The sequence below is a fragment of the Delphinapterus leucas genome, chromosome 4 (genome assembly GCF_059928025.1).
Source record: "Delphinapterus leucas isolate spDelLeu-1000000601 "Yukka" chromosome 4, BTC_Dleu_Yukka2, whole genome shotgun sequence".
Lineage (NCBI taxonomy): Eukaryota > Metazoa > Chordata > Mammalia > Artiodactyla > Monodontidae > Delphinapterus > Delphinapterus leucas.
This window is the reverse complement of record NC_143132.1, coordinates 65,511,409-65,539,240: the sequence shown is the minus strand read 5'-3', so window position 1 is coordinate 65,539,240 and position 27,832 is coordinate 65,511,409. Positions and strand designations below refer to the sequence as shown.

Here is a 27,832-nt window from a genome sequence, read left to right as displayed (position 1 = left end):
GAATTTGGGGGCACAGAAAAGTGGAAGGAAATGAACTTTATGGGGCACCTTCTGTTTGCTGGACCCTATCCTAGGCCACACTTGCTGTGTCTGTTCTGGTCTCACTTGGAGGAGAACTCCAACACGCTCCCCCAACCCAGACCTTCCAACCCCCCTCACTTGTCTCCATTTCTTCCCACAGCACTTGCCATCATTATTCATACATATAATATACTTATTTATTAGGCTTATTGCTTGTTGTCTGTCTTCCTTGCTAGATGTAAGGTCCGTAAGTGCAGGGATGTGATGAGTCCCAGTGCCTAGAACGTGCCTGCCACATAGTAGGTGCTCCCTGTCGATCTGTTGGACTACCCGTGCTCCATTTCCCTAAGTGGGACATCATGCCAGAGCTTTGACCACCAAGTTGTTTTTGTTTGACTTTTTTACTTAAATGAAGTAAAGCATTCACAGAAGCTAACAATTTTCAAAGGCAATCAAAAATTTCTATGTGGGAAAACTAGATTTCATTTCCTAATCAGAAATGGGGAGAAATTCGGGGCTGGGAGGGTCACAATCACAGGTGTCTCAATCTTCTGGTGGGTTTGCAAGCCTGAGAACGGAGCCAGCATAAGCATGATCTCTGTGGCAATCCTTGCTTTTTGAGACGTGCAGGATGTATAGGGTGAGGACAAGCATGGGGCCCGGAGTAAACACCTGACGCCTCTGCCCTCTTCCTGGGAGCTGTCATTTAGAAAACAGATTTGTGGAGAAGACCCTGATTCCCAAGACAGGGAGAACCTCATAAAGCAAGTGAAGGGAGAGAGCTCAGGGGAAGGAGGGGCAGAGGAATGCGGGTGTGGATCCTCCCACATTCTATCCTGCAAATGGGGAGGAGAGGTAGGCCTCTCTTCCTCTCTCGGCAAAGCTGGGATGAGCTTTGCAAAGCTTTGCACACACACACCCTTCCCAAGCCTCCCCCTCTTCCCCCCACTTTCTAAAAATGTGTCTGGGGAAAAAAAGGTGTAGGTCAATTCAACAGCCCTCATGGAAAGTTCCTTTAATATTTTAGGAAGATGTTAGTCACCTTTGCTCTGAGAGGCTGGGCGGGCTCACCCCTGATGCCTGCAGGTCCCATTTGGGACTGGTGTTCATTTCACTATTTATAGCCACTCCCTATCACACCCCAATCCTATTTGGAATCTCTCTAGATCTTTGTTTTTCTTCCAGAGGGTCTGCTCACTGCAAAGCTATTTTTCGATCTCTTTGTCTTCACCCATTAGGAGAGCAGAATACATCAGTGGGGAATTGAGGGAAAGGAGTTGAAATTTTGCCCACCCCAATTTTTTGCCTGAAAGAGAATTTCACTCAACATTAGCCAAGCCAATCTTGCTAACAGCTAAAGCTTAAAAGATCTAGGCTGACTCTGTGACTATTTGTTCTCTTCCAATCAGTATCCCTAAGACCAGCTTCCTGTCCTTGGAGGACTCTAGCGAAGGCTGGACTCCAGTCCCCTCTGGCGGGGCCCAGGCTCTACTTTCTTCTGCTTACCTGAATACCACCTCTACCCCTGCCGCCCGGGGAAGGCCCATCACCAGGGGGGACAAACAACCCGTGACTGTCCCTTCCAACTGCGCCCAGCTGCAACTCAGTTTTTGCCCTTTATTTTGTATTAATTATTTAAAAATTATTATAAAGCCACCTTTATTATTTTTAATTATTCTAAGCCGTTAGGTTAAAAAGTAATTCATGCACATGATTTTAAAAATGCAAAGCGGGCTTCCCTGGTGGCGCAGTGGTTGAGAGTCCGCCTGCCGATGCAGGGGACATGGGTTCGTGCCCCGGTCCGGAAAGATCCCACATGCCACGGAGCGGCTGGGCCTGTGAGCCATGGCCGCTGAGCCTGTGTGTCTGGAGCCTGTGCTCCGCAGCGGGAGAGGCCCGTGTACCGCAAAAAAAGAAAAAAAAAAAGGCAAAGCATTCAAAGAAATACACAGAAGAAAGTTAGTCTGACTTCCAACTGCAGACCCTCAGTCTCCAGAGACAACCACTGTTCTCTTCCAGACAGTCATTATACCTACCTGTCTTTGTCACACCCATGGCAGCAAGCACAACTACGTGACCTGGCCCATCTGCAAATTCCCAGTCTCCCATCATTTCCTCCTTGCCTGCTCCCTATGGGCCATGCTGGCCTCCATATATTCCCTCAAGCAAGCTCGGCATGTCCTCGACTAGGGCCTTTGCACCTGCTGTTTCTTCTTGGCACCTTCTTTCACCAGATATTTGCACAAATTGTTCCCTCACTTCATCCTTGTCTCTGTTTAAATATCACCTCATAGACCTTTGATTATCCTACCAAAAATAGCAGTCCCCATCATTCTCTGCCCTGTACTCTGCATTAACTGGCTTCGTATTGCTTATCAACAGTTCAGATTATAGAGCTATGCTTTAAATTCATTTATCATCTATCTCCTTCATTAAAATGTAAGTTTCACGAGAGGAAGGATTTTATCTGTCTTGCTTACCATTAAACCCCCAGCACCTGGAACTGTGCCTGCCTGGTATACATAGCAGGTGCTCAACAGACATTTGTTATATGAAATGAGTAAGTGAATGAGTCCGTATTTTGCTTTGCATTTGAAAATGCCAGAAAGTCTCATTTTGGCCACACTTCCAGGACAGTACCATCGAGAACCAAACCTTCTGAATGAGGAGCACCAGGTTTGCTGAGACAATTCCCCTCAACTTTTGGCTCCTGGCAGGGTGACCAATCTGCAGAGTTTGCCTGAGATTGAGGAGTTTCCTGGGACATAGGACTTTTCAGAGTTAAAAGTAGGGGAATCCCTGGCAACCCAGGACAGTTGGCTGCTGCCCCATTGGCAGCTATCTTGAGCTCACAGCCAGTCAGCCTCTGCCTGATGCCACACACCAGTGGTCCACCCCCAGTGACACTTCAGATGACATGTGTGGGTCAAGCAACCTGCCAGCAAATGTTTACTAGGTAACAGTCACAACATTCTCCAGTAGCTGGAGAGCAGGGAAAGGAAGCACAATAATGAATAAAATAAATACAGTTTCTGTCCTCAGGAAGCTTACAGTTCAATGAAGGAGACTGATACACAAAGATGTAATTTCAATATAAAATTTAATACCTCTCTAAACTGCCTTCTCTAAAAATCCTGAAGCAGCAACTTTTCTCTACCTTGGGTGTAACAATTTTAGCTAAATCAATCTGACCCAAATTGAGTTTTTCCTAAAATAAACTTTTCTTCTGATAAAAATAAAATGTAGTGTAGTAGGTTGAAGAGTTGCTTCCAAAGATATCAGATCCTAATCTCTAGAACCTGTAAATGTTACCTTATTTGGAAAAAGAGTCTTTGCAGGTGTGATTAAGTTAAGGCTTTTGAGATCAGGAGATTCTCGTGGATTATCCAGGTGGGCCCTAAATCCAGTCACAGGTATCCTTAAAAGAGGGAAGCAGAAGGAGATTTGACACAGACAGGAGAAGGCAGTGTGACCACGGAGGCAAAGATGGGAGTGATGCAGCCACAAGCCCAGGCATGCCAGCAGCCACCAGAAGCTGGAGGAGGCAAGGAACAGATTTCCCCCTCGAGTCTCTGTAAGGACCATGGCCCTGCTGACACCTTGACTTCAGCCCAGTGAAACTGATTTCAGACTTCTGCACTCTGGAACTGTGAGAGAATAACTTTCTGTTGTTTAAGCTACCAAGCCTGTGGTAATTTGTTACAGCAGCCTCATGAAACTAATACATGTACTGGAAGGAAATAAAAAGCACCTGCTATCCCACCACCCAGACATAACTACTATTAACCTACTCACATGTGAAGCATTAAAGGAAGCAATGTGTCTGGGCTCCCCAGCACCAAATATGAACACTGGCATCATTTCCTATTTAGTTGCCTATACTGCTTTTTTCCATTTAACTTTATATTATGGACAGCAAATAGTCTTCAGAAATATGACTTTTCACAGCTACACAGGATTGAAAACAATAGAGTTATTATCATTTATTTAACCCATCCCTTAGTGTCAGACGTGTAGATACTCCCCAGTTTTGTTATTGTAATATGGCAGTGAAATATTTGTAAATCAATTATTTGTGTGCACATCTGATTATTATCTTAGAATGGAGTCCTAGAACAGAGTTACTGTATTAAAAAATATGAGCATTTTAGGACTCTTGATAGTAATTTCAAATGACTTTCTGCAATGTCCAGCCAATTTACACTTGCAATAGAAAACTATGAAAGAGCCAGTGTCACCACAGGCTAGGCAGCATGAAATACTAACATTTAAAAAATGTTTCTTTAATATGCAGATATATTTTTCTAATACATTTATATTTTTTAAGTTGTTTTTTTAAATTAATTAATTAATTAATTTACTGGCTGCGAGGCTTGTGGAATCTTAGTTCCCCAACCAGGGATTGAATCTGGGGCCTCGGCACTGAGAGAGCAGAGTCCTAACCCTTGGACTGCCAGGGAATTCCCCATTTATACTTTTTAAATAATTATATTTCTTCTATGAATTGTCTGTTGAGGTTCTTTGCTCATTTGTTTTTCAGGGTGTTATCTGTTTATTTTTTATTGATAGGTAGGAGTTTTATATAATTAAAAATATTAATCTCCTGCCATCTTTACTGTAAATGTTTTCCATAGTCATTTGCCTTTTAATTTTGTTAATGTATTTTTAAATTTATTTATTTTATTATTTTTGGCTGTGTTGGGTCTTGGTTGCTGCATGTGGGCGGCATGTGGGATCTTCCTGGACCAGAACTCGAACCCGTGTCCCCTGCATTGGCAGGCGGATTCTTAACCACTGCACCACCAGGGAAGCCCTATTAATGTATTTTTAAATAGAGAAAACAATAATCTATATGTAGTTTAGTTTGTTAAATTTGTCTTTGGTGATTTTTTTTTCCTTTGCTTTTATTCTTAGAAAGCCCTTCTCCACCCTGAAATTCGCTAAATGGTAAGAATGTAACTTGAGTTCTCCCCTTTCCCAACACTTAGCCAATTTTCCTAACATTGTTTATTGAATTGTTCCTTCACCAGTTTGGGATGTTTTCCTTATTTCATATTAAATTATTTAATACCTGAGCCTATTTAAGAGCTGTTAAATCTATTTTGAAAATAGTGTGGTAGTTCTGAGACAGAATGTTAAATCTTTACTTCCATTTACTAGCTGTACAAACCCAGGCAAAAGTCACTCAGAGCCTCAATTTACTCATCTGTAAAAGAGGCAATAAAACCTACTTCACAGAGTTATTTGAGGATTGAATGAAATAATATTTGTAATAAGCTTATCATGTTGTAAGCACTCAATAAGTGGCAGATATCATAATTATTATTATTCTATTAATATTTTTCTAATTCTGTTATATTCCATTGAAATGTTATTCTACTTCAGCTGTGCAAGTGAGTTTAAATAAATCACTGTAAGAATGCGTGACAATGTGATAGAGCTGTTCCCATGTCCCTGTAGAAGGTTTGCTTATATTTTCATAATTCGTCACCGTGATCAAAGCAATCTACTCAATGATAAATTTTTCTACATAGTTAACATCACTAGGTCCTACGTATGTAGAACTCAGTTGTCACAACAAAACATTTTTATTTTATTTCTTAGTGTCACTAAACTATGTTTAAATACAATGTTAAGTTTTCTTGAGATTTGACGACCAGTGGACAATAACATTGCTTTGGTATTTTTTGTCGCTGTGGGAGATAGAATGATTAGCAATGTCAGGGAACACAAGTAGGGAGAGATCAGCATGGGTTTTCTTCTGAGCCTCTAAACAAGATCTAAGAAGAAACTTGTATTTCTCAAGTCTCTAGACAAGAATTCCTATCTACCCCCATCTATTGTAGAATGAAATTTAGTTAAATTAGACTCATTCAGTTAGTTAACGTGATGATATTGTTGTCTTATTCAAGGATGAAACTGTATAGTGATATGAAGACTAAAACTATGCAGAAAACAAACAAGAAAGTCTTACGCACAAATTAAAAGAACAGTAAGATATATTTTTGGTTGACTGAGATTGTCAAACAGTTTAACAAATTGAAAATACTCAGTGTTGGCAAGGCTGCAGGAAAAAGAACATTCTTGTCTCTCTACAGAACCATTTGGCAACGTGTGACAAAATTTTAAATAAGCACTTTTTACTCAGTAAATCTTTTTCTGTGATATTTTTCATAAGGATATAAACAGACAAAAGTATAAAGATATATGTACAAAAATGTTCACTATAATGTTGTTTATAAAAAGCAAAATGTTCAGAAACAAAAAGTCCTGGGACTTCCCTGGCAGTCCAGCGGTTAAGACTTCCACTGCAGGGGGCGTGGGTTTGATCCCTGGTTGGGGAACTAAAATCTCACAGGCTGCATGGTGCGGCCCAAAAGAAAAAAAAATAAAAAGAAGAAGAAAGAAAGAAACAAAAAGTCTAAATGTCCATCAGTAGGAAACTGGTTTAAGAAATCATCAGGTGTATGAGAGAATACGCTGTAAAAAGAGTGCCTCTCTGTATTTGTTACCATGGAAAGATGGTCACATTGTTGAATTAGCACCATTCCAAAACAGCAATATGTAGTATTGAGGAACAAAAGTTGGGAGAGAGAACGGGAGAGACAGAGAGAGAGAGACAGAGAGATCCGTAAGGATGTCTCCTGAAATGCTAATAGAAAATATGCCTAGGACGTGAGATTTCAGGTGATTTATACTTTCTCCTTTATATTCTTCTGGATTGCTTTAATGTTTACAATAAAAAGTTAGTTTGGTTTAGAAAAACAGAACACAACAAAAACACTATGCAAAGAGTAAAAGAATGAAGGAAATAACCCTGTGTTAAGCGCAGTTGTCTCTGGTCTTTAAGAAGAGAGACCAAGGTTTCCTTTCTACTTTCCCCCATTTTCCAAATTGTCTTTTATTGAGGATGATTATTTTTATTGAGTATTATATATCATGATGATGATGATAATCTGACAGACACACAAGACCCACAACCTTTCCTCCTGGTTCCCAGGAAAGACTCCTCTGTAGTTGGAGGGTCAAAGGCTGCCGTTATTAATGACTTAGCCATGCAGAGTGGAGGCTCATTTGCCTTCTGCCTTAGATCTCAAGGTCCTCTTAGATCTTTAAGAGTCCCCTCAGCTGGTTTATGCTGGCTTTTCAAGTGGTCAACATTTATGCCCACTTTTGTTTGTTTGTATGTTTTGACCTAATATTTTTTTAATTAAAAAATTAATGGGGGGCTTCCCTGGTGGCACAGTGGTTAAGAATCTGCCTGCCAATGCAGGGGACATGGGTTCAAGCCCTGGTCCGGTAAGATCCCACATGCTGCGGAGCAACTAAGCCCGTGCACCTCAACTACTAAGCCTGTGCTCTAGAGCCCGTGCTCCGCAACAAGAGAAGCCACCGCAATAAGCCCACGCACCGCAACGAAGAGTAGCCCCTGCTCACCACAACTAAGGAAAGCCCGCACGCAGCAACAAAGACCCAATGCAGCAAAAAATAAATAAATAAATATATATATTTATTTTTAAAAAATTAATGTATTTTTAGTGGATAAGATTTTGAAAGTTAAAGTATAAAGAAGCAGGGAAAACTATCTATAATCCCATCATTGAAATAAATAGCTATTAATCTTGTGAACATCTTTCTTTTTAATCATGTCTTAATATACAACTGTGTACCTGCTTTTTCCAGTTATCATAGTGAGTGTTTCCCTGTATCACTGAAAACTCCTAAATCTATTTTAATGGTACACGCCCAATTTTTAAAAAGCATTCATTTATCCCTATATAATTTCAAACTGAAGAACATTTATATGCTCAAAATAAGTTCATTACAAGAGCCATAAGAAAGATTCCTTCCCAGGGTTAGAGCCTAGATCTGGTCCTTACCAATAATTGCAACTCCTTCATAACCTTAATTTCAAACATCCCCTCTGACCACCCTACTCCAACAGTCTGCTGACCTTACTGGGATGAATGACCTATTGATCTAATTTTTCATTGTTACCTGCCTTAGGCCCTCATTTCCCTTCTTATCCAGACAAATTTCTATGGTCAATTATTTCAATCACTCCCTTGCACACACTCTCATATCCCTCCTCCTCTTTTTCTAGCTTGGTTAAACCCAACTCTTCACCTACTCTGCACCTCCCCACCTGCAGCCAAATGTCCAAGCCCTATTTTTAATGCTGTCTTTAAAGACATGCTCTAAGGGTGGGAGGGAGGGAGACACAAGAGGGAAGAGATATGGGGACATATGTATGTGTATAACTGATTCATTTTGTTATAAAGCAGAAACTAACACATCATTGTAAAGCAATTATACTCAAATAAAGTTTTTTTTTTTTTAAAAAGACATGCTCTAAGCATTTATTCTCCTTTCTCATTTTCCTTTGGGGACCCTATTTGGTGACCATACAGCTGCTATATAGGTGTTCTGCTCTTGCCCATCCATCCTCCACCAATCCAACTCACTGGCCTAACCTGCACTCCCTGTCGGCTGCTTTTCCCAGAATCTTTTCTCTTCCCAGCTTTCTGACCTCTCTGTTGACTTCTGTTTGTTCTCTCTCCCTTCTCTACCCACCTACCTCTTTGTGCAACCCCCAAAAGAAACATAGAAGGAATAGCCCGAAATGAATTAGCCACGGGGGGTAGCATCTGGAGCCTCAGGTTCCTGTCCTGCTAGGGGGCAGAGTGACCTTGGGCCAGTCACTTCATTCTCTGGTTCTTAGTTTCCTCCCTATATAATGACACGCATTTGGTTACATAAATGTGGAGATGATTTAACCCAGTTCTTACACACAAACAAACATGATTCTGAAAATTGAAGAAAGGAAAAATTTAGCAAACAGTCCCACTACCTTACTTTCCTCACTGTACCATCCTGCTTCCATCACGAAGATAATGGCAACCATCTGGCGAGTATTATTATTGTAAGTTTAGTGCTGAAACTTTCCTTGGCCCATCCATGCATCCCACCCAGTAACCATAAAGGAAATCCAAACACTCACCGTGAATTTCTCATAGAGCTCATAAGTCAGGAGGGGGTTGGGCAGCTCCCTAAAGTAGAGCTTGCAGAGGGAGCCCACACAGTGGATGTCCTGGAGGTACACTTCCCTTGTCAGATCTGGACATTGATCTGAGCCAAACTCTTGCCTGAAACAACACAGACAGAGACATAACAATCCCAGGAACATGTGTTCTATGTCAGCAGCTACTTGGTTGCTTAGGGGGTAAAAAGACCCTAAACTGCTGATTTGACCATATTTTTGACCTTGACTCAAAAAGACCTTCTATTTCAGGCACAAGGAAGCTACAGGAAAGATTTCCACTTCAGGTCTGGATCTTCCCTGCAGAAGCTGCTGTAATTAGAAAGACATAATCCCATTTACAAATGGATTTCTCATGGCATTATGTCTGTAGTCTCAATTATGAACAGTGGGGAAATATGAAAACAATTTTCCAAAAACCCTGTTGAGAGTTCAGTTTTTCCAAAATATTGTTTTAAATGAACTTCTCTTTCTTGGAGGAGAGACCAAAACCAGGGTGAGTCAGATTGTTATCATTCACGTCCACATATTCATGTCAGCAAACTTGTTTTATCTGGAGACTCAAACTCAAGGTTTGAGAACTTCAATCAACTCTCCCTTTGATGCTGAATGGAAACTTCTAGGCTGCTTGATAGTGGCTCCCACAGGACAAATGAGCTTACAAATATCTTCTTAAACAACCTATAGTGGGGTGCTTGGGAGCATCGTCAGATTCCAGGCCTCATTTCTAATTAAAAAAACCATTTACTAACAAGGTTACATGAATATACTGCCTCAAATAATATATACTTACAAGTTAAAAATCTATTTAGGGCTTCCCTGGTGGCTCAGTGGTTGGGAGTCCGCCTGTCAATGCAGGGTACGCGGGTTTGAGCCCTGGTCCGGGAAGATCCCACGTGCCGCGGAGCAACTAGGCCCATGCGCCACAGCTGATGAGCCTGCGCTCTGGAGCCCACGAGCCACACCCACTGGGGCCCGCGCCCTAGAGCCTGAGCTTCGCAGCAAGAGAAGCCCGGGCACCGCAACGGGGAGCGGCCCCCGCTCGCCGCAGCTAGAGAAAGCCTCGTGCAGCAACGAAGACCCCAATGCAGCCAAAAATAAATAATAAATAAATAAATAAATTTATTAAAAATATATATATATATTTAAAAGATGATAAATCTGAGCTTTAATGCAGAAGAGAAGTTAGCTTTCTTGAGAGTATTCATTTGGTCAAACATGTAGTGACAAAGTCAACAAGACTCTCAGAACCAGCATCTTGAAACAGCTTGCTGCCCATTCTCCTGTAGTCGGGTTCTGCCCCTTTAATAAAGGGAAGGGAAATCCCTGATGCTGTCAGAACCTGACAGGAACTGAGTGAGGCCTTGAAAAGCAAACCATGCAATGGCCTCAAATTCATAGGTATGTGTTTTTCTTACGAGGGCAGAACACAAACAATCTAGAGCTTATTTAGTTAGCCAGAAATTTCCCTTGTCAAGGCTAAGGTCAGTCCTTAAGTGAAAAAGAATTGGCCATTGTCCAAATGTCCTTCCACGATACCAGCTACTGTGTAAGTATGTTTCAGAGCTAAGAGTAAACTGTTAAAAATACTTGCTGTTGAAACTCTGAAAAATGTCACATGAATAAATTAGTGAAATGATGTAAGCACATAGATCTGTTAAAAACCTTTGGCTGCAATAAACCAGTTATTTTTTAACAGCTATCACTTCTCTGGGAGTAAAAAGAATGTTTTATTCCTTTGGTATAGTTTCATGACAATTGAGATTTGAGGACGAGGGGAGAAAACTAAATAGGAGGAAGAAGATAAAAAAATGAATTACCTGCACATGTAAGTTTTACATATTAATCTTGTAACAAGAATGTTTTATTTGAAAAGTCTACATTTGTAACTAAAGAATATATAATAAATACATTAAAATATGTTCTTTTTGTATTAAAGAACAATATTCAAAATACATAAACCTATTCTTTTAGTCATGGAACAGTACATATATTATATATAATGTATATATTCTATATATACACTATATACACTCCCTTTATTTTACAGATATAATACATATAAAGAAGACTACTGTCCTCTTAATTCATTGTGATAGAAATTTCTTCCAAAAAATTCTAGGATGCATTTTAGAATTGTTTAGGATAAATCCATAGAATTGGAAATAGTTCCTCTATCAATAATTTTAAAAATACAGGCATCAATTAGAGAAATGCACAATCATGCAGACTTCTGATTTCTCGACCAGACTAAATATCAAATGTTGAGTGTGTGCCAACAGAAAAACTCACGATGACCTGCAAGTTCTGAATACCATGTAATGGGGATCTGAGCTGTGGGCAGGCAAGTGAGTAATAATAAATCATTTTTTCTCAACTTGCAATTTAAATCATTTGAGTTCAATTGAATCTACCTAAGAGGGATAAATCTGGTGCAAGACATAGGAACAGATGAAAAGCCCTCAGGAGTTTTTGTTGGAAAGAATTACATCAGATTGGTGAGCTTCCCGATTAGATTTAGAAGAGTTAGGCATCTGAAAACATCAGCACTTGATCTTCTGCCCTGCCATCCTTCCCTCAATCCCTTCAGTTTTTAATACCCCCAACACCTGCAGATAGAGGTATGGACAGAGGAAGGATCATGGGAGAATCCTTTGGGGGGCTATTCTTTGGCTTACCTTAGCCGTTGTATGTTTGAGGTGACTCCTGAAAGCCGATAAATTCCATCCACAATGCCGTGAGTCTCTATAAATTCTGCACAGCTCTTCAATACATATGGAACTATGCAAAGGAAAAGAAAAAATAAAGTATTAGGTATAAGTCTGACTGTCTTTTAAAGATAGTCTTTTAAAAATCGAGGTACTTCAAAGAGAAGTAAGTATGGAATGCATATGAGCTACAAGTGGAAACAATTACTTGTAAATGGTAGATGATGTTCTTTGATATTTAAAAAAAAATAGGGTTTTGTTAAAGTTTAGAAAACCCATGTGTTTTAAAAGTTAGGTCTTTTTTTTTTAAGAATTTGTAAAATATGCTAACACTTAAATTTTTGAAACCAGCAGTGACCTTGGAAATCCCACAACACTCCTTATGTCACTGGTTCTCCCAGTGTGGTCCCCTGACCAGTAGCACGAGCATCTCCTGGGAACCTGTTGGGAATGCAAATTCCCAGGCCCCACTCACACCCACTGAATCAGAAATTCTGGAGGTGGCGCCCAGCAATCTGTGTTTTAAAAAGCCTTCTAGGTGACTGTTGTGTGATAAAATTAGAGAGCTCTTGCCTAGTCTACACATGAAGAAACCAAGGGGCAGGTAAATTTATTTACCTCACTCAAGAGTACTTGTTGCTTATGAAAAGTGATTTAACACATGGAAAAATGCTTATGATGTAGGTAGGTAAAACAAGAACAAGGCACAAAATCAAATATACCCTGTGAATTCAGCTATGTTTAAAAAACTGCAAAGGGAAAAAATACTGGAAGAATATCTGCCAAAATGTTAAAGGTGATTTAAAGGTGTTAAGTGTTTTTTTTTTTAAAGGTGAGAACCTCCTCCTCCCCCCTGCCCCCGCCGGCACCACCACCAAATGGGTCAAACCAGTCATTGATAGAATGGACCTCATATAAGGGACCAACACGGCCTCTCAAATTCCTGCCACTCTAGAAGTCCAGTGCCTGGGTAGAAGGGTCTGGCTATGCTGTTCTCTCCTCGGGGCTGCACTTGATCAACCCAGCCAGATGAGTGACCCAGAATGGCAGCCACAGACCTTCTGGATGGCATGGAGAGAGTGGCAAGTCACTTGCCACTTTGGTCCTTGGGCAGATCCACCGGAGGTCCCTCTGTGAGACTGTTGTAGATGGTCTGGAACTACCAAAGCCTTGGGTGCTGAAGTCCTCAGGCACAGAGGTGGTATGGGAACTCCATGAACCAGGGCTTGGGTTAGCACTGTGCTCACTCCCCCAAAACATACTCAGTCCCTTAATGCCTTGGATTAGACTAAAGCCAACCCATTCATGCTTAATGCACGTGATCATACCCACACACAGTACTAAGCTGGACTGGACCTTTTACATGGGTAGATACTAGGTGTTGAGGCTCAACATTCTTCCTGGATTCTCTATTACAATACTTTCTAAACAACTCCCCCATCATTTCCTTCAACCACTAACTATCATTTTAGGTGCTGAGTAAAATTCATCAGACTGAAAGTATTCCACCCACTTCTCAAAGGCTGTGCATCCCCAGAGCCTTTCTTCTCCAGGACACATCCATGTTTTGCCCCTTTCATTCATGACCAACTGGTGAGAAGCTTCTTAGTTACCCAAGGTGGAAAGAGGGCAGGAAGTTAAGTTGGGATTGGAAATATTGAGGTCAGAGACCACAGAGGTGGAACTATTCCCTGTGTGTGAATGCAGGGCAGGAGTGGGTGTGGTGGAGAAGGGGCTGTGAGTGTGGGCAGGGGTCCAGAGCCCCTGCCTGGCTTCAGTTAGAAAAGCTATACTTTGATCTATTTTATGAAATAGGGTTCTTGGTGAGAGCCCTATTTATGCCTCATGCCTCTAAATCAATTTTATAAATAAATAAATAAGCAAACAGAGTTCTCATGCTTAAAAAAGCTGTATTGTTTTTTAAAAAAAAAATCCCTATTGTGCACAGTAGGTCGACTCTTTCCCACCCACAACAAGATGTTGTTCTGTAACCTGCCACGCAAGGTCATGGTCAAGAGCACAAGTTTGAATGCCAAACTGCCTTTGTAACCTTGGGCAAAATATGCAATAATTCCATTTCTTAGTTTCCACACCTGTAAAATGAGGATAACAGTGATATTAACCTCATAGCTAGGATTGAAGTAATACTTGTAAATACTTAGCACAGACCCTGGCATATAAGCAGCATTCTACAATGACAGTTATTCCTATCTGAAGCTTCTATATGATGATGTAAATTTATCATTTGTGAGATTCAGTCTTGGTGAAAACAGTTTGCTGCCTCCCATCTGATGGGCAGTTGGGGTAGAGCTGACCAACGTCTTACAAGTCAACACTCACCTCCCTATTCAGAATGGCTTTTGTGTCCCTCTCTGGTTAAGGTCACTTTTCTATGCATTGAGGTGTATCTTCATAATACAAAGGCAGCAGTCCTGGAACTGTGCTTGACCTTGATGTGTTTCACAATGTGAGTCTGTACCAAGGTATACGGCTGCTGCACAGCACAGGTGGATTGAGAGCTCGGAACATTCCCAAGCAGGACTCAAAGACAAAAGCCTCAGCCTCAAAGGGCTTCTATAAGGAACACTCCACAGACGGGCAGTGCAGGGTCACCAATCTGTCCTATCCCATTCTCAAAGACCCACCTCCCAGTAGCATGGCTCTCAGTTGTATAACCTCAGCGTCCGTTTGTTTTAAAGGCGAGGAAAACACATTCCCGGATGGAGCCTCTGCCATAAATTTGGTACAGAGGCCCCAGAACCTCTCGTCCACAGCTCTGTTTAACCAGGAGGCAATATTAAAACAACCCAAGGGAAAAGGCCATGGTCCTGGTCCCTGAGGCATGTTAGCTTTCTTGGATTCTCATCTTGGGCCGAGTTGGAAGACGTAGGAATTCTCCATCATACTCAGTAAATGGGAAAGGATCCACTTGATCTCTGTAATCATCCAGCTCTAGAGCCAGAGCAGTGGTTCTCAGACTGTGGTCCCTAGATAAGTCCAGCAGCAGCAGTGGCTTCCCAGGTGATTCTGATGCATGCTGAAGGTGCAGAACGACTGTCTAGACCAGAGCTTCTCATATTTTAATGTGGATACAAACCCCCGGGATCTTGTTAACATGCAGATTCCAATGGGAGGGTGGAGGGAGGGAGTCAAGAATTTGCATTTCTAGCAAATTACCAGGTGATTCAGATACAGCCAGTCTGCAGCCCATACTTCGGGGAGCAAGGCTCTAAAGGTAATACTGGTCGGTGGTGTTGCAGGGGCTGCCAAGAGTATCGTCTCAAAGTCTCAGAATTCTTTAGGCTGTTGTTCCTGGGGCCCAACCAAACTGGGGACACCCTAGGATTCTGGACAGGATAGAAGCTTGATACAAAATGGCCGAGTAGGTATAGATGGAAAGAAAGCCTCCATTGTCTGTTTAGGTTGCTATAGAAGGTTGGAGCCACAGAACTAGTTCTGTGGGATTTATCATGGACCCAAAGAACATTAAGTCTCCTCCTACAGAGGTACACACAGTTGAGGATTATGATATAACATTATGACTTCTTTGAATTATCGCACTGATGGTTCTCTAAGACCCTTTTTTGTTTGGTTTGGTTTCGTTTTTCCTGGAGCAGCGATCTTTAACGTTAAATTTTAATCAGAGCACAAAATAAATCCTGAGGTGGTTTCTGACGGAAAAGAAGGCTTTGCCTTTGATCTGTGCTTTACAATTTACAAAACGTTTTAAAGTCCTTTGTTTCATTTGGTCCAACTTGCTACAACTAAAAGTCATTTTATACTCATAAATAACGTGGGGGTACTTCTTTCCTCAATTCCAAACTTCTTCAAGGGTTTAGGGCAGAAAAGGCCAGCAATCAAATCGTTTCTCTGAATCCCCCCAGAGGTAATGCCTGCTAAGCTACCCCACTTCCCTGTATGGCTGGAATCTGATCAGATCTGGAGATGGAGATTGGAACAAACACTGTTTTATTTGATCAGTTATGTGATCATGGCAGCCTCATTCTTTCACAGTGCAAATTGCATTTGTGTTTTAGGGAAATATGGCACTCCTCCCGCCCCATTCTGGATTTTTGTTAAGGTCCTGTACTGGTCATATTTCATTCCCTCTCTGGGTCCTGCATCCCTAACCATCAGAGTAAAGTCTAGTGGTACATATATACAATGGACTACTACTCAGCCATAACAAGGGATGATATAGCATATGGGCGATAGAAGCCATTCTATAGAAGAGTACATGCTATATGATTCCATCCACATAGAACTCAGGAAAATGCAAACTAATTTATAGCGGGAGAGAGCAGGGAAGAGGCAGGAGGCAGGAGCTGCAGAGGGGTCGAGGAAACTTTGGGGCATGATGGATATATTCATCACCTTGACTGAGGTGATAGAAAGGACCAAGGATCACTGGTGGATGAAGAATTGATACTTGCAGGGGGAGAGTCAGAGAGAGACAAGCCGCTGAACAGGGAAGAAATCTTTGAGAATCTCCTGCTGTGCACGGGGGAGAGAGTGAGGGCTTCAGGCAGCTCTGCTGTGCTGTGAATAAGCCCGCTCTACTACGGCATTTTTTAAGAGATGAAGTAAAGATTTCAATCACTTTTCTATTATTTCTGGTTGTGAGCAGAGAGCTTCCCAGCTTTCCATTCCGCAGGAATCTAAGAGTCATCACAGTGGCTCCTGTACCTTCTCCCTCTGCCAGCTCCTGCTCTGTATTTCTGTCCCCTCCTTCCTTGATCCTGCGCCTCCATCTCTCCTGAGCCTCCATATCTCCTGCACCTCCATGTCTCCTGTGCCTCCATCTCTCCTGCGTCTCCATGTCTCCTGAGCCTCCATGTCTCCTGTAGCACGCTCCTCCCAGCCTCTGTGGGCCTTGGCTTGCCTGAGGGGTCGCTGTCCTCCTGCAACTCTCCCTCTTTGATTCTTCTTTCTCCTCCCTGTTTTAACCTCTTCTCTCTTCCTCCTGACCTAACGTAGAATTATAGAAAAGTCTGAAAATTCGTGGTGTTTATTTTTTAAAGTATAATGTTCTCTGTTCTTTACAAAAAGCAAATTAACTGCTTTCCAATTTTCCAAGGAAAATTGTTTTTTAAAGATGTCAGGATTTAGCCCGTCCTCCTTGGAGTAAAGTTTCTTTTTCTATTTCTCTAAACTTAAAAAAAATTGAGATATAAATCAAATGTCATAAAATTCACCCATTTAAAGCACATAATCAAGTGGTTTACACTACATTGACAGTTAAGCAACAATCACATTTCAGAACCTTTTCATTATTCCAATTCTAGAACATTTCTGTATCTACAAGGTTATTCATTGCAGCAATTTTTCTAATAGCATGAGATTGTTCATCAATAGGAAGCTATTTATATAAATAATAGAATATCCATATAATGGAATACTATATAGTCATCAAAAAGAATGAGGAAACTTTCATGTACTGATATACAGCAGTCTCCAAGATATATTGTTAAGCAGAAAGAATGAGGCACAGGCCAGTGTAATGGTATACAAGCATTTGCTTTTTTAAAAAGAGAGAATAACAGAACAGCTATACAATTCCTTTGTATATGCATTAAATATCTATGGAAGGATGCATGATAAAGTGATAACTTCAGTTGCCTATGGGAAAAATAACTGGGAAGCTGAGGCCAGGGCTATGAGTAAGAGGGAGACTCCTCATTGTATACTCTTTTATACTTTTGAGTTTTGAACTATAAGAATATCTTACCTTTCCCCAAAACTTTTCATTAAAAAATCCAATTCAGCAAATACTTATTGCAAACCTGCTCTCATCCAGCACTAAGTGCTAGGTGTTGCCTGAACCTATGTTATCTCCATCACTAAGTTGTGAGCTCTTTAGGGACAATGAGGATAGTTCTGTCTCATTCATCTAGAATAGCTTTGAAAACGCAAGCACTTGAAATGTTTTGCTAAACAAGGGATTGGTCATTACTCTCCAGATGGGTTTTCAGTCCTCCATTGATATCTGGGTCCTTCAAAGAGGAAAACACTTTTTAATGTGCCAGGCACTACATGAGGTGCTTTTTTTCTCTCTCTCTCTCTCTTTTAACAGCATTCTCCATTCTATAATCATAGCCAATCCACAAAAGACATAAAATTCTCCATTTTGAAAATGTGAAAGCTGATTCTCAGAGAGGTTAGGCAAGTTGCCCAACATCACAATTCCTAAGTGTCAGAGTTGGGATCCAAACCTAGGTTTGTCTGACTCCAAAGCTCATGCTTTTTTCATGGTACCACACTGAGGAGGAAGTTTAGGAAAAGCCCCAAGCTACACCCACTTGACTCAAACCCTCCCCATCAAGAGAGCAGATCCCATGAGTTAGTGGCCAGGTATGGAAGCACCATTTAAGGAGAGCTGTTTGGTTCCTTGCCCTTGACTATCCATATGCCTGAAACTCTACCACTGCACACCCTACCTTACTGTGGTGATGGCTTTTAGGGGTTCAACACCTAGTGGTTAACATCTATTTTTAAGTTCCTTTTGAAAAAGTTACAGAAGCAATATATGCTGATAAAAAAAATGAAAAACACTTCCTGACTTCAAGCCATACTATAAAGCTATAGTAAACAAAACGTTATGGTACTAGCATAAAAACAGAAAAGAAGATCAGTGGGAAAAAACCAAGATCCCAGATATAAACCCAAGAATATATGGTCAATTGTATTTCACAAGGAAGCCAAGAATACTCAATGGAGAAAAGACAGTCTGGGAAAATTTGTGCTGGGAAAACTGGATATTCACATGTAAAAGAATGAAACTAGACCTGTATCTTATACCACTCACAAACATTAACTTGAAATGGATTAAAGACTTATATGTAAGACACGAAACCACGGAATTCCTAGAAGAAGACATAGGAAAAAAGCTCCTTGACATGGGTCTTGGCAATGATTTTTTTGGCTATAACACATAAAGCACAAGCAACAAAATCAAAAATAAACAGGCAGGACTACATCAAACTAAAAAGCTTCTGCACAGCCAAAGAAACAATCAGCAACATGAAAAGACAACCTATGGAATAGGAAAAATATTTGTAAATCATGTATCTGATAAGGGGTTAATATACAAAAGATATAAAGAAGTCAAACAACTTGATAGCAAAAAACCAAATAATCCAAGTAAAAAATGGGCAAAAGATAGACACTTCTCCAAAGAAGATATACAAAAGGCCAACAGATACATGAAAAGATGCTCAACATCACTAGTCATTAGGAAAATGCAAATCAAACCCACAATGAGATATCATCTCAAGTTAGAATGACCATCATCAAAAAGACAAGAGAGAGGGCTTCCCTGGTGGCGCAGTGGTTGAGAATCTGCCTGCCAATGCAGGGGACACGGGTTCGAGCCCTGGTGTGGGAAGATCCCACATGCCGCGGAGAAACTGGGCCCGTGAGCCACAACTACTGAGCCTGCACGTCTGCAGTCTGTGCTCCGCAACAAGAGAGGCCGCGATAGTGAAGAGGCCGCACACACTGTAATGAAGAGTGGCCCCCGCTTGCCGCAACTAGAGAAAGCCCTCGCACAGAAACGAAGACCCAACACAGCCAAAAATAAATAAATAAATAAATTTATTTTAAAACAGACGAGAGAAATGCTGGCAAGGATATGGAGAAAAGGGAACCCTTGTTCACTGTTAGTGAGATTATAACCTGGTACAGCCACTATGGAAACCAGTATGGATCCTCAAAAAGATTAAAAAGTAAAACTGCTATATGATCCAGCAATCACACTTCTGGGAACATATCCAAAGGAAACAAAACCACTAACTTGAAAAGATATCTGCACATCGCAGTTCATAGCAGAATTATTTACAATAGTCAAGACATGGAAACATGTGTCCATCAAAAGATGAGTGGATAAAGAAGCTGTGGCAGGGACTTTACTGGTGGCGCAGTGGTTGGGAGTCCGCCTGCCAATGCAGGGGACACGGGCTCAATCCCTGCTCTGGGAAGATCCCACATGCCTTGGAGGGACTATAAGCCCGTGCACCACAACTGCTGAGCCTGCGCTCTAGAGCCCGCGAGCCACAACTACTGAGCCTGTGTGCCTGGAGCCCGTGCTCTGCAACAAGAGAAGCCACCGCAGTGAGAAGCCCATGCACCGCAGTGAAGAGTAGCCCCTGCTCACCACAGCTAGAGAAAGCCCGCACACAGCAACAAAGACCCAGTGCAGCCAAATAAATAAATAAATCTTAAAAAAGAAAGAAGTTGTGGCATATATATACAACAGAATAATATTCAGCATAAAAATAAGGAAATCCTGCCATTTGTGACAACACGGATGGACCTTAAGGGTATTATGCTAAGTGAAATAAGTTGGAGAAAGACAAATACTGTATGATCTCACTTATATCTGGAATCTAAAAAAACCATGAAGCTCATAGAAAAAGAGATCAGATTTGTGGTTACCAGAGGAGGGGGTGGGGGAAGCGGGGAGCAGGAATTGGATGAAGGTTGTCAAAAGGTACCAACTTCCAGTTACAAGATAAATGATTACTAGAGCTACAATGTACAGCGTGATGATTATAGCTAGCATTGCCGTACATTATATACAAAAATTGTTAAGAGAGTAAATCCTAAGTGCTCTCATCACAAGGAAACATTTTTTTCTTTCTTTTCTTTCTCTTTTTATTGTATGTATATGAGATGATGGGTGCTAACTAAACTTACTGCGGTAATCATTTCACAATATATTTATGTAAGTCAAACCATTATGCTGTACACCTTAAACTTATACACTGGGGTATATCAATTATATTGCAATAACACTGGGGAAGAGAAGAATAAAAATGAAAAAGATACACAAATTTAAAGAGCAAAGAGTGACTGTCCCGTTTACACAACCCTTCACAATCTCTCAAATGATAAAACACACACACACTGAAAGGCTAATAGTATGTTTTTGCTTTTCTATATTCTTCATTTTGCTTTTCTGAATTTTCTATAATGAGGGTGAGGTACAAATAATTTTTTTAAAGAAAAAAATTGGTTTTTAAGAAAACAAGTTTCGGGCTTCCCTGGTGGTGTAGTGGTTGAGAGTCCACCTGCCGATGCAGGGGACAGGGGTTCGTGCCCCGGTCCGGGAGGATCCCACATGCTGCGGAGCGGCTGGGCCCGTGAGCCATGGCCGCTGAGCCCGCGCGTCCGGAGCCTGTGCTCCGCAACGGGAGAGGCCACGACAGTGAGAGGCCCGCGCACCGCAAAAACAACAAAAAAAAACAAGTTTCGTTAAAGAAGCCCAAGGGCTTTCTAAAGTTAGTGAGGCAATTTCCATGTTTGTTGAAGTCCTTTCCAATGACCCTGTGAGGTAATTACTCCTTGTTAAATAGAAGTATTTGCCTAACCAGCTCTGCTCCACTGCTGGGTGAGGCTCCTGATGGAAGACTATATCCTGGAGTCCCCTCCCCTCCTCACTTCCAGGGTTTCAGATGCCAAATCAAGTCAGCTCTTTCCCACAGAAGTGTCCAGATCCCCCCTCTGCTCCACACCCTGACTCATCCCAGCTGAGCTCTCAGGTCTCTGTCATCCGTACACCCACTCCTCCCAATGACAACGATTCTCCTTCTACCAAAGCAGATGTACTGCAGGGCTATCCGGCCCAAGGGACAAAAAGGTGAATAAGATCTTTGCCCTCAAGAAGCCAAGAGGGAACGGACAAATACTGTGTACCTACTAGGTGCTGACCCCTGAGCACTACACTTTCATGCATTATTTGTACCCAGTGCAGTCCTCACAACCACTTTCTGAGGAAGGTATTTATCTTTGCTTTGTAAATGAGGAAATTGAAGCTCACAGATTATTAAGTAACTTGGCCGGTATGAAACGATCAAGCAAAATATGTTAAGGGCCCTTGAGAGGCACAAAAACGTGACAGAAGTTCTTCTAAAAGATTACACAATGGTGGGGGAAGTCAGGCAGGGCTTTTAGGTGTTGAACAAGAACAGGAAATTGTGTACATTACAAAGAGCTGACAGTATGAGAGGGACCTTGTTAGAGAGGGCTGAGGCAAGACCCTCACCCCGGGGCCGCATGATGCTGTGAGATTGATCAGTGGATAAAGGAGGACGTACAAGGCTATGCAATAAGAACTCAGACACTGGTTCCTAGGGGGTGATTTGAGATGCTGTGATGTGATAAGATACAATGTGATGCAATTATATACTGTGATACATGCAGAAAGCTTAAATAAGCCTCCGGCATATAATAAGCACTTTGTAAACATCACCCACTTTCTGATGCAGCTAGCGCAGGGAATGGTATAAACAAGATGGGAAAACAAGAAATAATGTGGTGAATTCCAGGAATGCTGACTAGACCAGTCTGGTGGAAGAGAAGGTAAATTCAGGTAAATTGGAGTTTTGACAGGCTAGGAAGACTGCATTCTATCTTGAGCTCCACTGCCAAACAAATCTTTCTAAAACACTATGGAAAAGCTCCCCTATTCCAAAACATTCACTGGCTTCCCACTGCCCTTAGAATAATGTCCAATCCATGCAGTTGCCTCAGTAGGGGTAACCCTGGAATTCTTCCCTTCAAGGGAACAGGCTTTTGAGAAAGGTGGGTGGAGGAGGGGATAATATGAAGGAAAAGACTTGCCACAAACATATCGATCCAACAAAGGAAAATAAGGCGTCCCTTTAGGGTCAGTGCAGAGGACCTCGTACGCTTTGCCGAGGATGAAAGGGGAGGTGAGAAGCCTCACTCTTTTCTAGTTGCTTCCGAAAATTTCTTTAAGAAAGGTACGTGCCTGGGCTTCCCTGGTGGCGCAGTGGTTGAGGGTCCGCCTGCCGATGCAGGGGACACGGGTTTGTGCCCCGGTCTGGGAAGATCCCACATGCCGCGGGGCGGCTGGGCCCGTGAGCCATGGTCGCTGAGCCTGCGCATCCGGAGCCTGTGCTCCGCAATGGGAGAGGCCACAACAGTGAGAGGCCCCCGTACCGCAAAAAAATAAATAAATAAATATAAAATAAATAAATAAAAAGAAAGGTAAGTGCCTTTGTGACTCAAAGATAAAAGGCTGGTTGAGGGCAGTGAAATATCTGGGACCACACATCACCAGTTAATGAGCAAGTGGAAACAGCCTAGGAGGGACTGTGAAAGGGCCTCCGGGGTGTTTTTGGGTTTGGGGGAGGGGAGGGTTGTGACCATGAGGGAGGGCAAAGCTGACTAGGGAAACCGGGTGGGGTGTGATGAGGCTACACAGAGAACAAACCTGGAGAAACCCTCACACGGCCTTGGGCTTAGAGCTGGCCCTGTTCACCGGGTACACAGGAATGGTGCAGAAAATGTCCCTCTGCTGAGAATGTCCCTTTTGTCCCTTGCTGAACATGGAGGCTGCTAGGCTTTGTATAATTTATGAAAACTTTTTTGGCTCGTGCTTCCTACTGTCTGACTTGGCTCTCAGGGGAGTTGTCGGGCAGACATCACTCACTCCATAAGGCTGCTTGCGGATGCCAGAAAGCTCTTTCAGGCATGCCCCAGCACACTCGCAGGCCCAGCTGTAAGCATCAATTCCCTTAGCATTGCCAACAAGTCGTTTAACTCCTCAGTCGAACTGCGTCAAGACCACAGTCAGCTTGGATCACCCAATCAAGATTTTATTTCCTGGACTAACAGACCCTCTCTTTCTTGCCACCTGCTCCTTGAGACGCCACGGATGGAGGCTCTTCTGCAGTGATGGATAAAGAGGATGGCCATGTCTGCCTCCAGAGAGAGTCCCAGAAGGAGAAGGGATGGAGCTGAGCAGGCTAATGAGACAAAACGGGGAAAATAAACCAGCTTCTTGAACTGTATGGTCACTAACACCAGTCATCTGAAGAATGAGGACAGTGTAAGTTTTTCTCTCGTCTGAGTGTGTCCAGGCCATTATTTTTTTCTTTTTTTGCATGCCTTAGTAGGTGGTCATGGGATGCACTTACCAAATGCTATGTGGGTGGGGTCCCATGCTTAACGATAATTATTTCATTTAATTCTCACAACTCTGAGGTGTACACATTACTATTCCTATTTTATAGATGGAAAACTAAGGTTTGGTGTGGTCGGATGGCTTGCCCAAGGTCAAACAGCTAGTGGCAAAGCTGGGGTGCAATTATGAGTCTGTCTGAATTCCAAGTTCATGCACTTTCCAGTACATTGTATAAACCTAACCTCCACACCAGGAAAACCCAGGCACAGACCAGGCATGGGGAAGACCAGAAAGCTGAGCTGATTTCATTTCTAAGAGCAACTTGATGACAAAGAAGGACTTAACAACATGGAGTTAAGAAACCTGGGTTCTAGTCCTGACCTCCAGGTACTAGATTTCAGACCTTTGAGGAGAGTAACTGTGTTCCTCTTTGAGTTGCCCCCAGGTGACTCACAGGTACTCGGTGCTGGGTACCTATCAGTTAAAGCAACATGAACCAGCTGTATATTCTTGACCAAAAAAATACCTACTCCCAGCCTCAGATTTTCATCTGCACTAGGTTCAAGTTCTGGATCTAGACGATTGCTAATGTTCCTTCCAGGTCTAACATCCCATGACCTCTGAACCTCCTGGATGAAGCTGGGCTAGAAATTAAGAAGGCAGATCTGACTTCTACCTGCAATGTTCAGGTCCTCACTCCTACTGGTTCTGGTTTTTATCTCGGTCTTCTAGGGCAAAACACTAGCATTCTATTTTGTTAGTTTTGTTTTTGTATTGTTAATTGACTCCCCAACTTGTCCCACCCATGAGAACAGAAATTTGTGTTAAATAAATATAAACTTCAATCTCAGGAGGTTTACACATGTCTCCTTTGGTACGGCTGGACTCCTATTAACCCCAGTGCTTTTTTTTTTTTTTTTTTTTGCGGTACGCGGGCCTCTTACTGTTGTGGCCTCTCCCGTTGCGGAGCACAGGCTCTGGACGCGCAGGCAGCATGTGGGATCTTCCCGGACCGGGGCACGAACCTGTGTCCCCTGCATCGGCAGGTGGACTCTCAACCACTGCGCCACCAGGGAAGTCCCCCAGTGCTATTTTGATTATTATGGAGGCTGGAGTCCTCCAGGGACTTGGCTTTAAATGGTGCTGAGTTCATCTGAAGGTCCCCCCCAACTGAAGGGACTGTGTCCTGAGAGCAAGAAATACCTTCCCTTGCTTATTGTACCTTCTGGTTTCCTGGGAGGCTTAGCTTTCTAATGGTTTCCAGACCTGTGGCACCATGGGTTCTTTTCATTTCTGTGTTTTCCTAAAATCATCTTTGCTAATGAAAGATGGGGAGCGTTTAGAAAAACAACTTCATCGTTGGCCTGCTGGGCCTAAGTGAAGAACAGCCAGGTAGCGCTTATCAGCTCCTCTGGCACACCCCCTCCCAGCATCCTTTCATTTCCTGCCCAATATTCCCGAGCCACAGGCAGCCATTGTTTCAAGAACCGCTCTGCTTGAAAGCCTGGGTACTGCGGCCTCCCAGAGCTTCCTGTTGTTACAAGGCCCGGCTTTCCTGCTGAAAACAACGGCACTTCCCTGCCTATGTAACCCTTTTGGGGCAACTCATTTCTTCCATGAGCTTGTTCCGTGCTTGCAAATACTGGATGCTCATTAAATTTATCTTATTTAGCGTTTTCTTTTTTCTTAGTATCCAAGTACTGCAAGTAGAAAAAAATGTAAATACAGATGAGCAAAAGAAAAAAAAAATCACCAAATCTCACCCTCTTCTATTAGAACTTGAAACCTCTTTAGTGTTCATGGTTTATGACTATTCATCAACATACACAGAATTTACACTGGACCCAGGGCCAACCATTCCCAATGGTTGAAACGGAGGCAGGGAATCCTGCCTAGAAACCAGCCTCCTGGAGGTTCTCATACATTGGTGTGCAAAAGAGGCTCTCAGCAGCTTAAGAAAAGTGCAGCTTCCCAGAGAGATGTCCCTGCAAATTCTCAGGACTACTCTTGGAGAGACTCTGAAAGAGATCCTCTTAAAAAGTTTGTTAAGGGCTTCCCTGGTGGCACAGTGGTTAAGAATCAGCCTGCCAGTGCAGGGGACACAGGTTCGAGCCCTGGTCTGGGAAGATCCCACATGCCGCGGAGCAACTAAGCCCGTGCGCCACAGCTACTGAGCCTGCACTCTAGAGCCCGCGAGCCACAACTACTGAAGCCCCCGTACCTCGAGCCCATGCTCCGCAATGAGAAGCCCGCGCACCACAACAAAGAGCAGCCCCCGCTCGCCGCAACTAGAGAAAGCCTGTGCACAGCAACGAAGACCCAACGCAGCCAAAAATAAATAAATTAATTAATTAAAAAACCCCACAGATCTGATTGCGTTTGTCCCTAGCGAAGACCAAGAGCCACATGGGGGCATGCTTGGTTCTTTGTGATCCCTTCGCCCACACTACCGTCTCTAGTCACAGCAAACCCCCCATGGGTCCCTGAAGCCCACGCTTCATGCCCTTGCGTTCTCCTTCTTCTGACTGAGATGTACCCCCCACGCAGATGCTCCGTGGTCCTTCAGAACACTACTCTAGAGCCTTTCCTGTAAACTCAAATAGAGTAAATCGCCAAAACACTGGACACAAAGCTCTGCTGTATAGTCTAGAATTCTGGACACTAGTTTATGATGCAAATCAAGATAGTCTAATTTCTCTGAGTTTCTGTTTTTTGGCCTCTGGGAACATAGTTGAGGGATATGATGTAGAGTATTTCGGAGACTGACACTCCTCCCTTCCCCACCTTTCTCTCTGAATCGCTGAAACATCACAACAAAAAGATAGGCTCCTCGAGAGGCTGCACCTTTTCCTTTGCAGGGAGTGCATTATTCTTTATGTAAAATCAGGCAAAATTAATGGCGATCTGCGGTTTGTTAAAACAGCGAGGGATGATGATATTCAAGCTTTTATCCTGAGGTTTTGCAACTCATGAATTACTTAGTATTCTCTGAACGTTTCCTATGCAGAGCTAGCTTCATTCAGAAGCCAGATACTATAATTCCCTGAGCCTGATCACTCCTCCCCTTACCACTCTGAGACCCCTCCTTTCAGCTCTGTCTTTAGACAAGATCCTCACCAGATCTGTTTCGGACTAAGGCTAAATGATAAAGATGGCATGAAAGATTACTGTCAAAGTTCTGGGCACTTTCTCAGAAGAGGAGCAGTCATAAATAATACCTAAAAAACAGACAATTAATAAAGAAAATGCTAGTTTACCGTGAAGACACTTACTTCTAGAGTTAGAGAAGCTAGGTACCAAACAGCTTTCTATGCTTTTAATTCCTAACTTTTGGGGAATTCCCTGGCAGTCCAGTGGTTAAGACTCGGCACTTTCACTGCCATGGGCCTGGGTTCGATCCCTGGTGGAACTAAGATCCCATAAGCCGCGCAATGTGGCCAAAAAAAAATTTTTTTTTTCCTAATGTTTGTTCTCCTCACCTTTTCCTTAACAGCTTCAAAACTGGAATTTTCTGCTGCTTGTTTTTTTTGTTTTTGTTTTTTTTTTGCGGTATGCGGGCCTCTCACTGTTGTGACCTCTCCCATTGCAGAGCACAGGCTCTGGACGTGCAGGCTCAGCGGCCATGGCTCACGGGCCCAGTGGCTCCGCGGCATGTGGGATCTTCCCAGACCAGGGCACGAACCCGTGTCCCCTGCATCGGCAGGCGGACTCTCAACCACTGCGCCACCAGGGAAGCCCTGCTGCTTGTTTTCTGCTATAGAAAATGTCAGTGGTCAGATCTGATCCTACGGTAGCCCAAGAATGGGCAGTTTTTAAATGGTAAGGCTAAGGTTCTGATCCCTTTTCTTGGGTACCCAGAAGGGGTCAGGGAAGGGGTCAGGGATTCCACCCCGGGTTCTCTGGCACCAGAGGGCAGCAGCCTGTGCTGGGAGTAATAGCCTAAAGAGGCTCCAAATGGGGACTGAGTCTCTACCTGAGCTTGCACACAAGGAGGCCACTGTAAAGCTTCCAGGAAGAAAACAATGGCAAGAAATTGGTGTCTTAAAAGATCTGTCAGTACCAATTACAGTGAGGGGAACCTAGAAGCAGAGAAGCCTTCTGGGAGAGAATCTAGGCACAGGGTGACTCACCACC

General features: G+C 42.7%; 1 protein-coding gene across 1 annotated transcript in view; it reads right to left on the bottom strand.

Moving 5' to 3' along the window:
• Positions 1–27,832, bottom strand: part of ARHGAP31 (Rho GTPase activating protein 31) — a 117,459-nt gene that overhangs the window by 43,632 nt on the left and 45,995 nt on the right. The window contains exons 2-3 of the mRNA XM_022559385.3: positions 11,740–11,842; positions 9,023–9,167 (exon numbers count right to left, since the gene is read on the bottom strand). Coding sequence (XP_022415093.2) covers positions 9,023–9,167; positions 11,740–11,842 — 248 coding nt within the window. The remainder of the gene's footprint in view (positions 1–9,022; positions 9,168–11,739; positions 11,843–27,832) is intronic.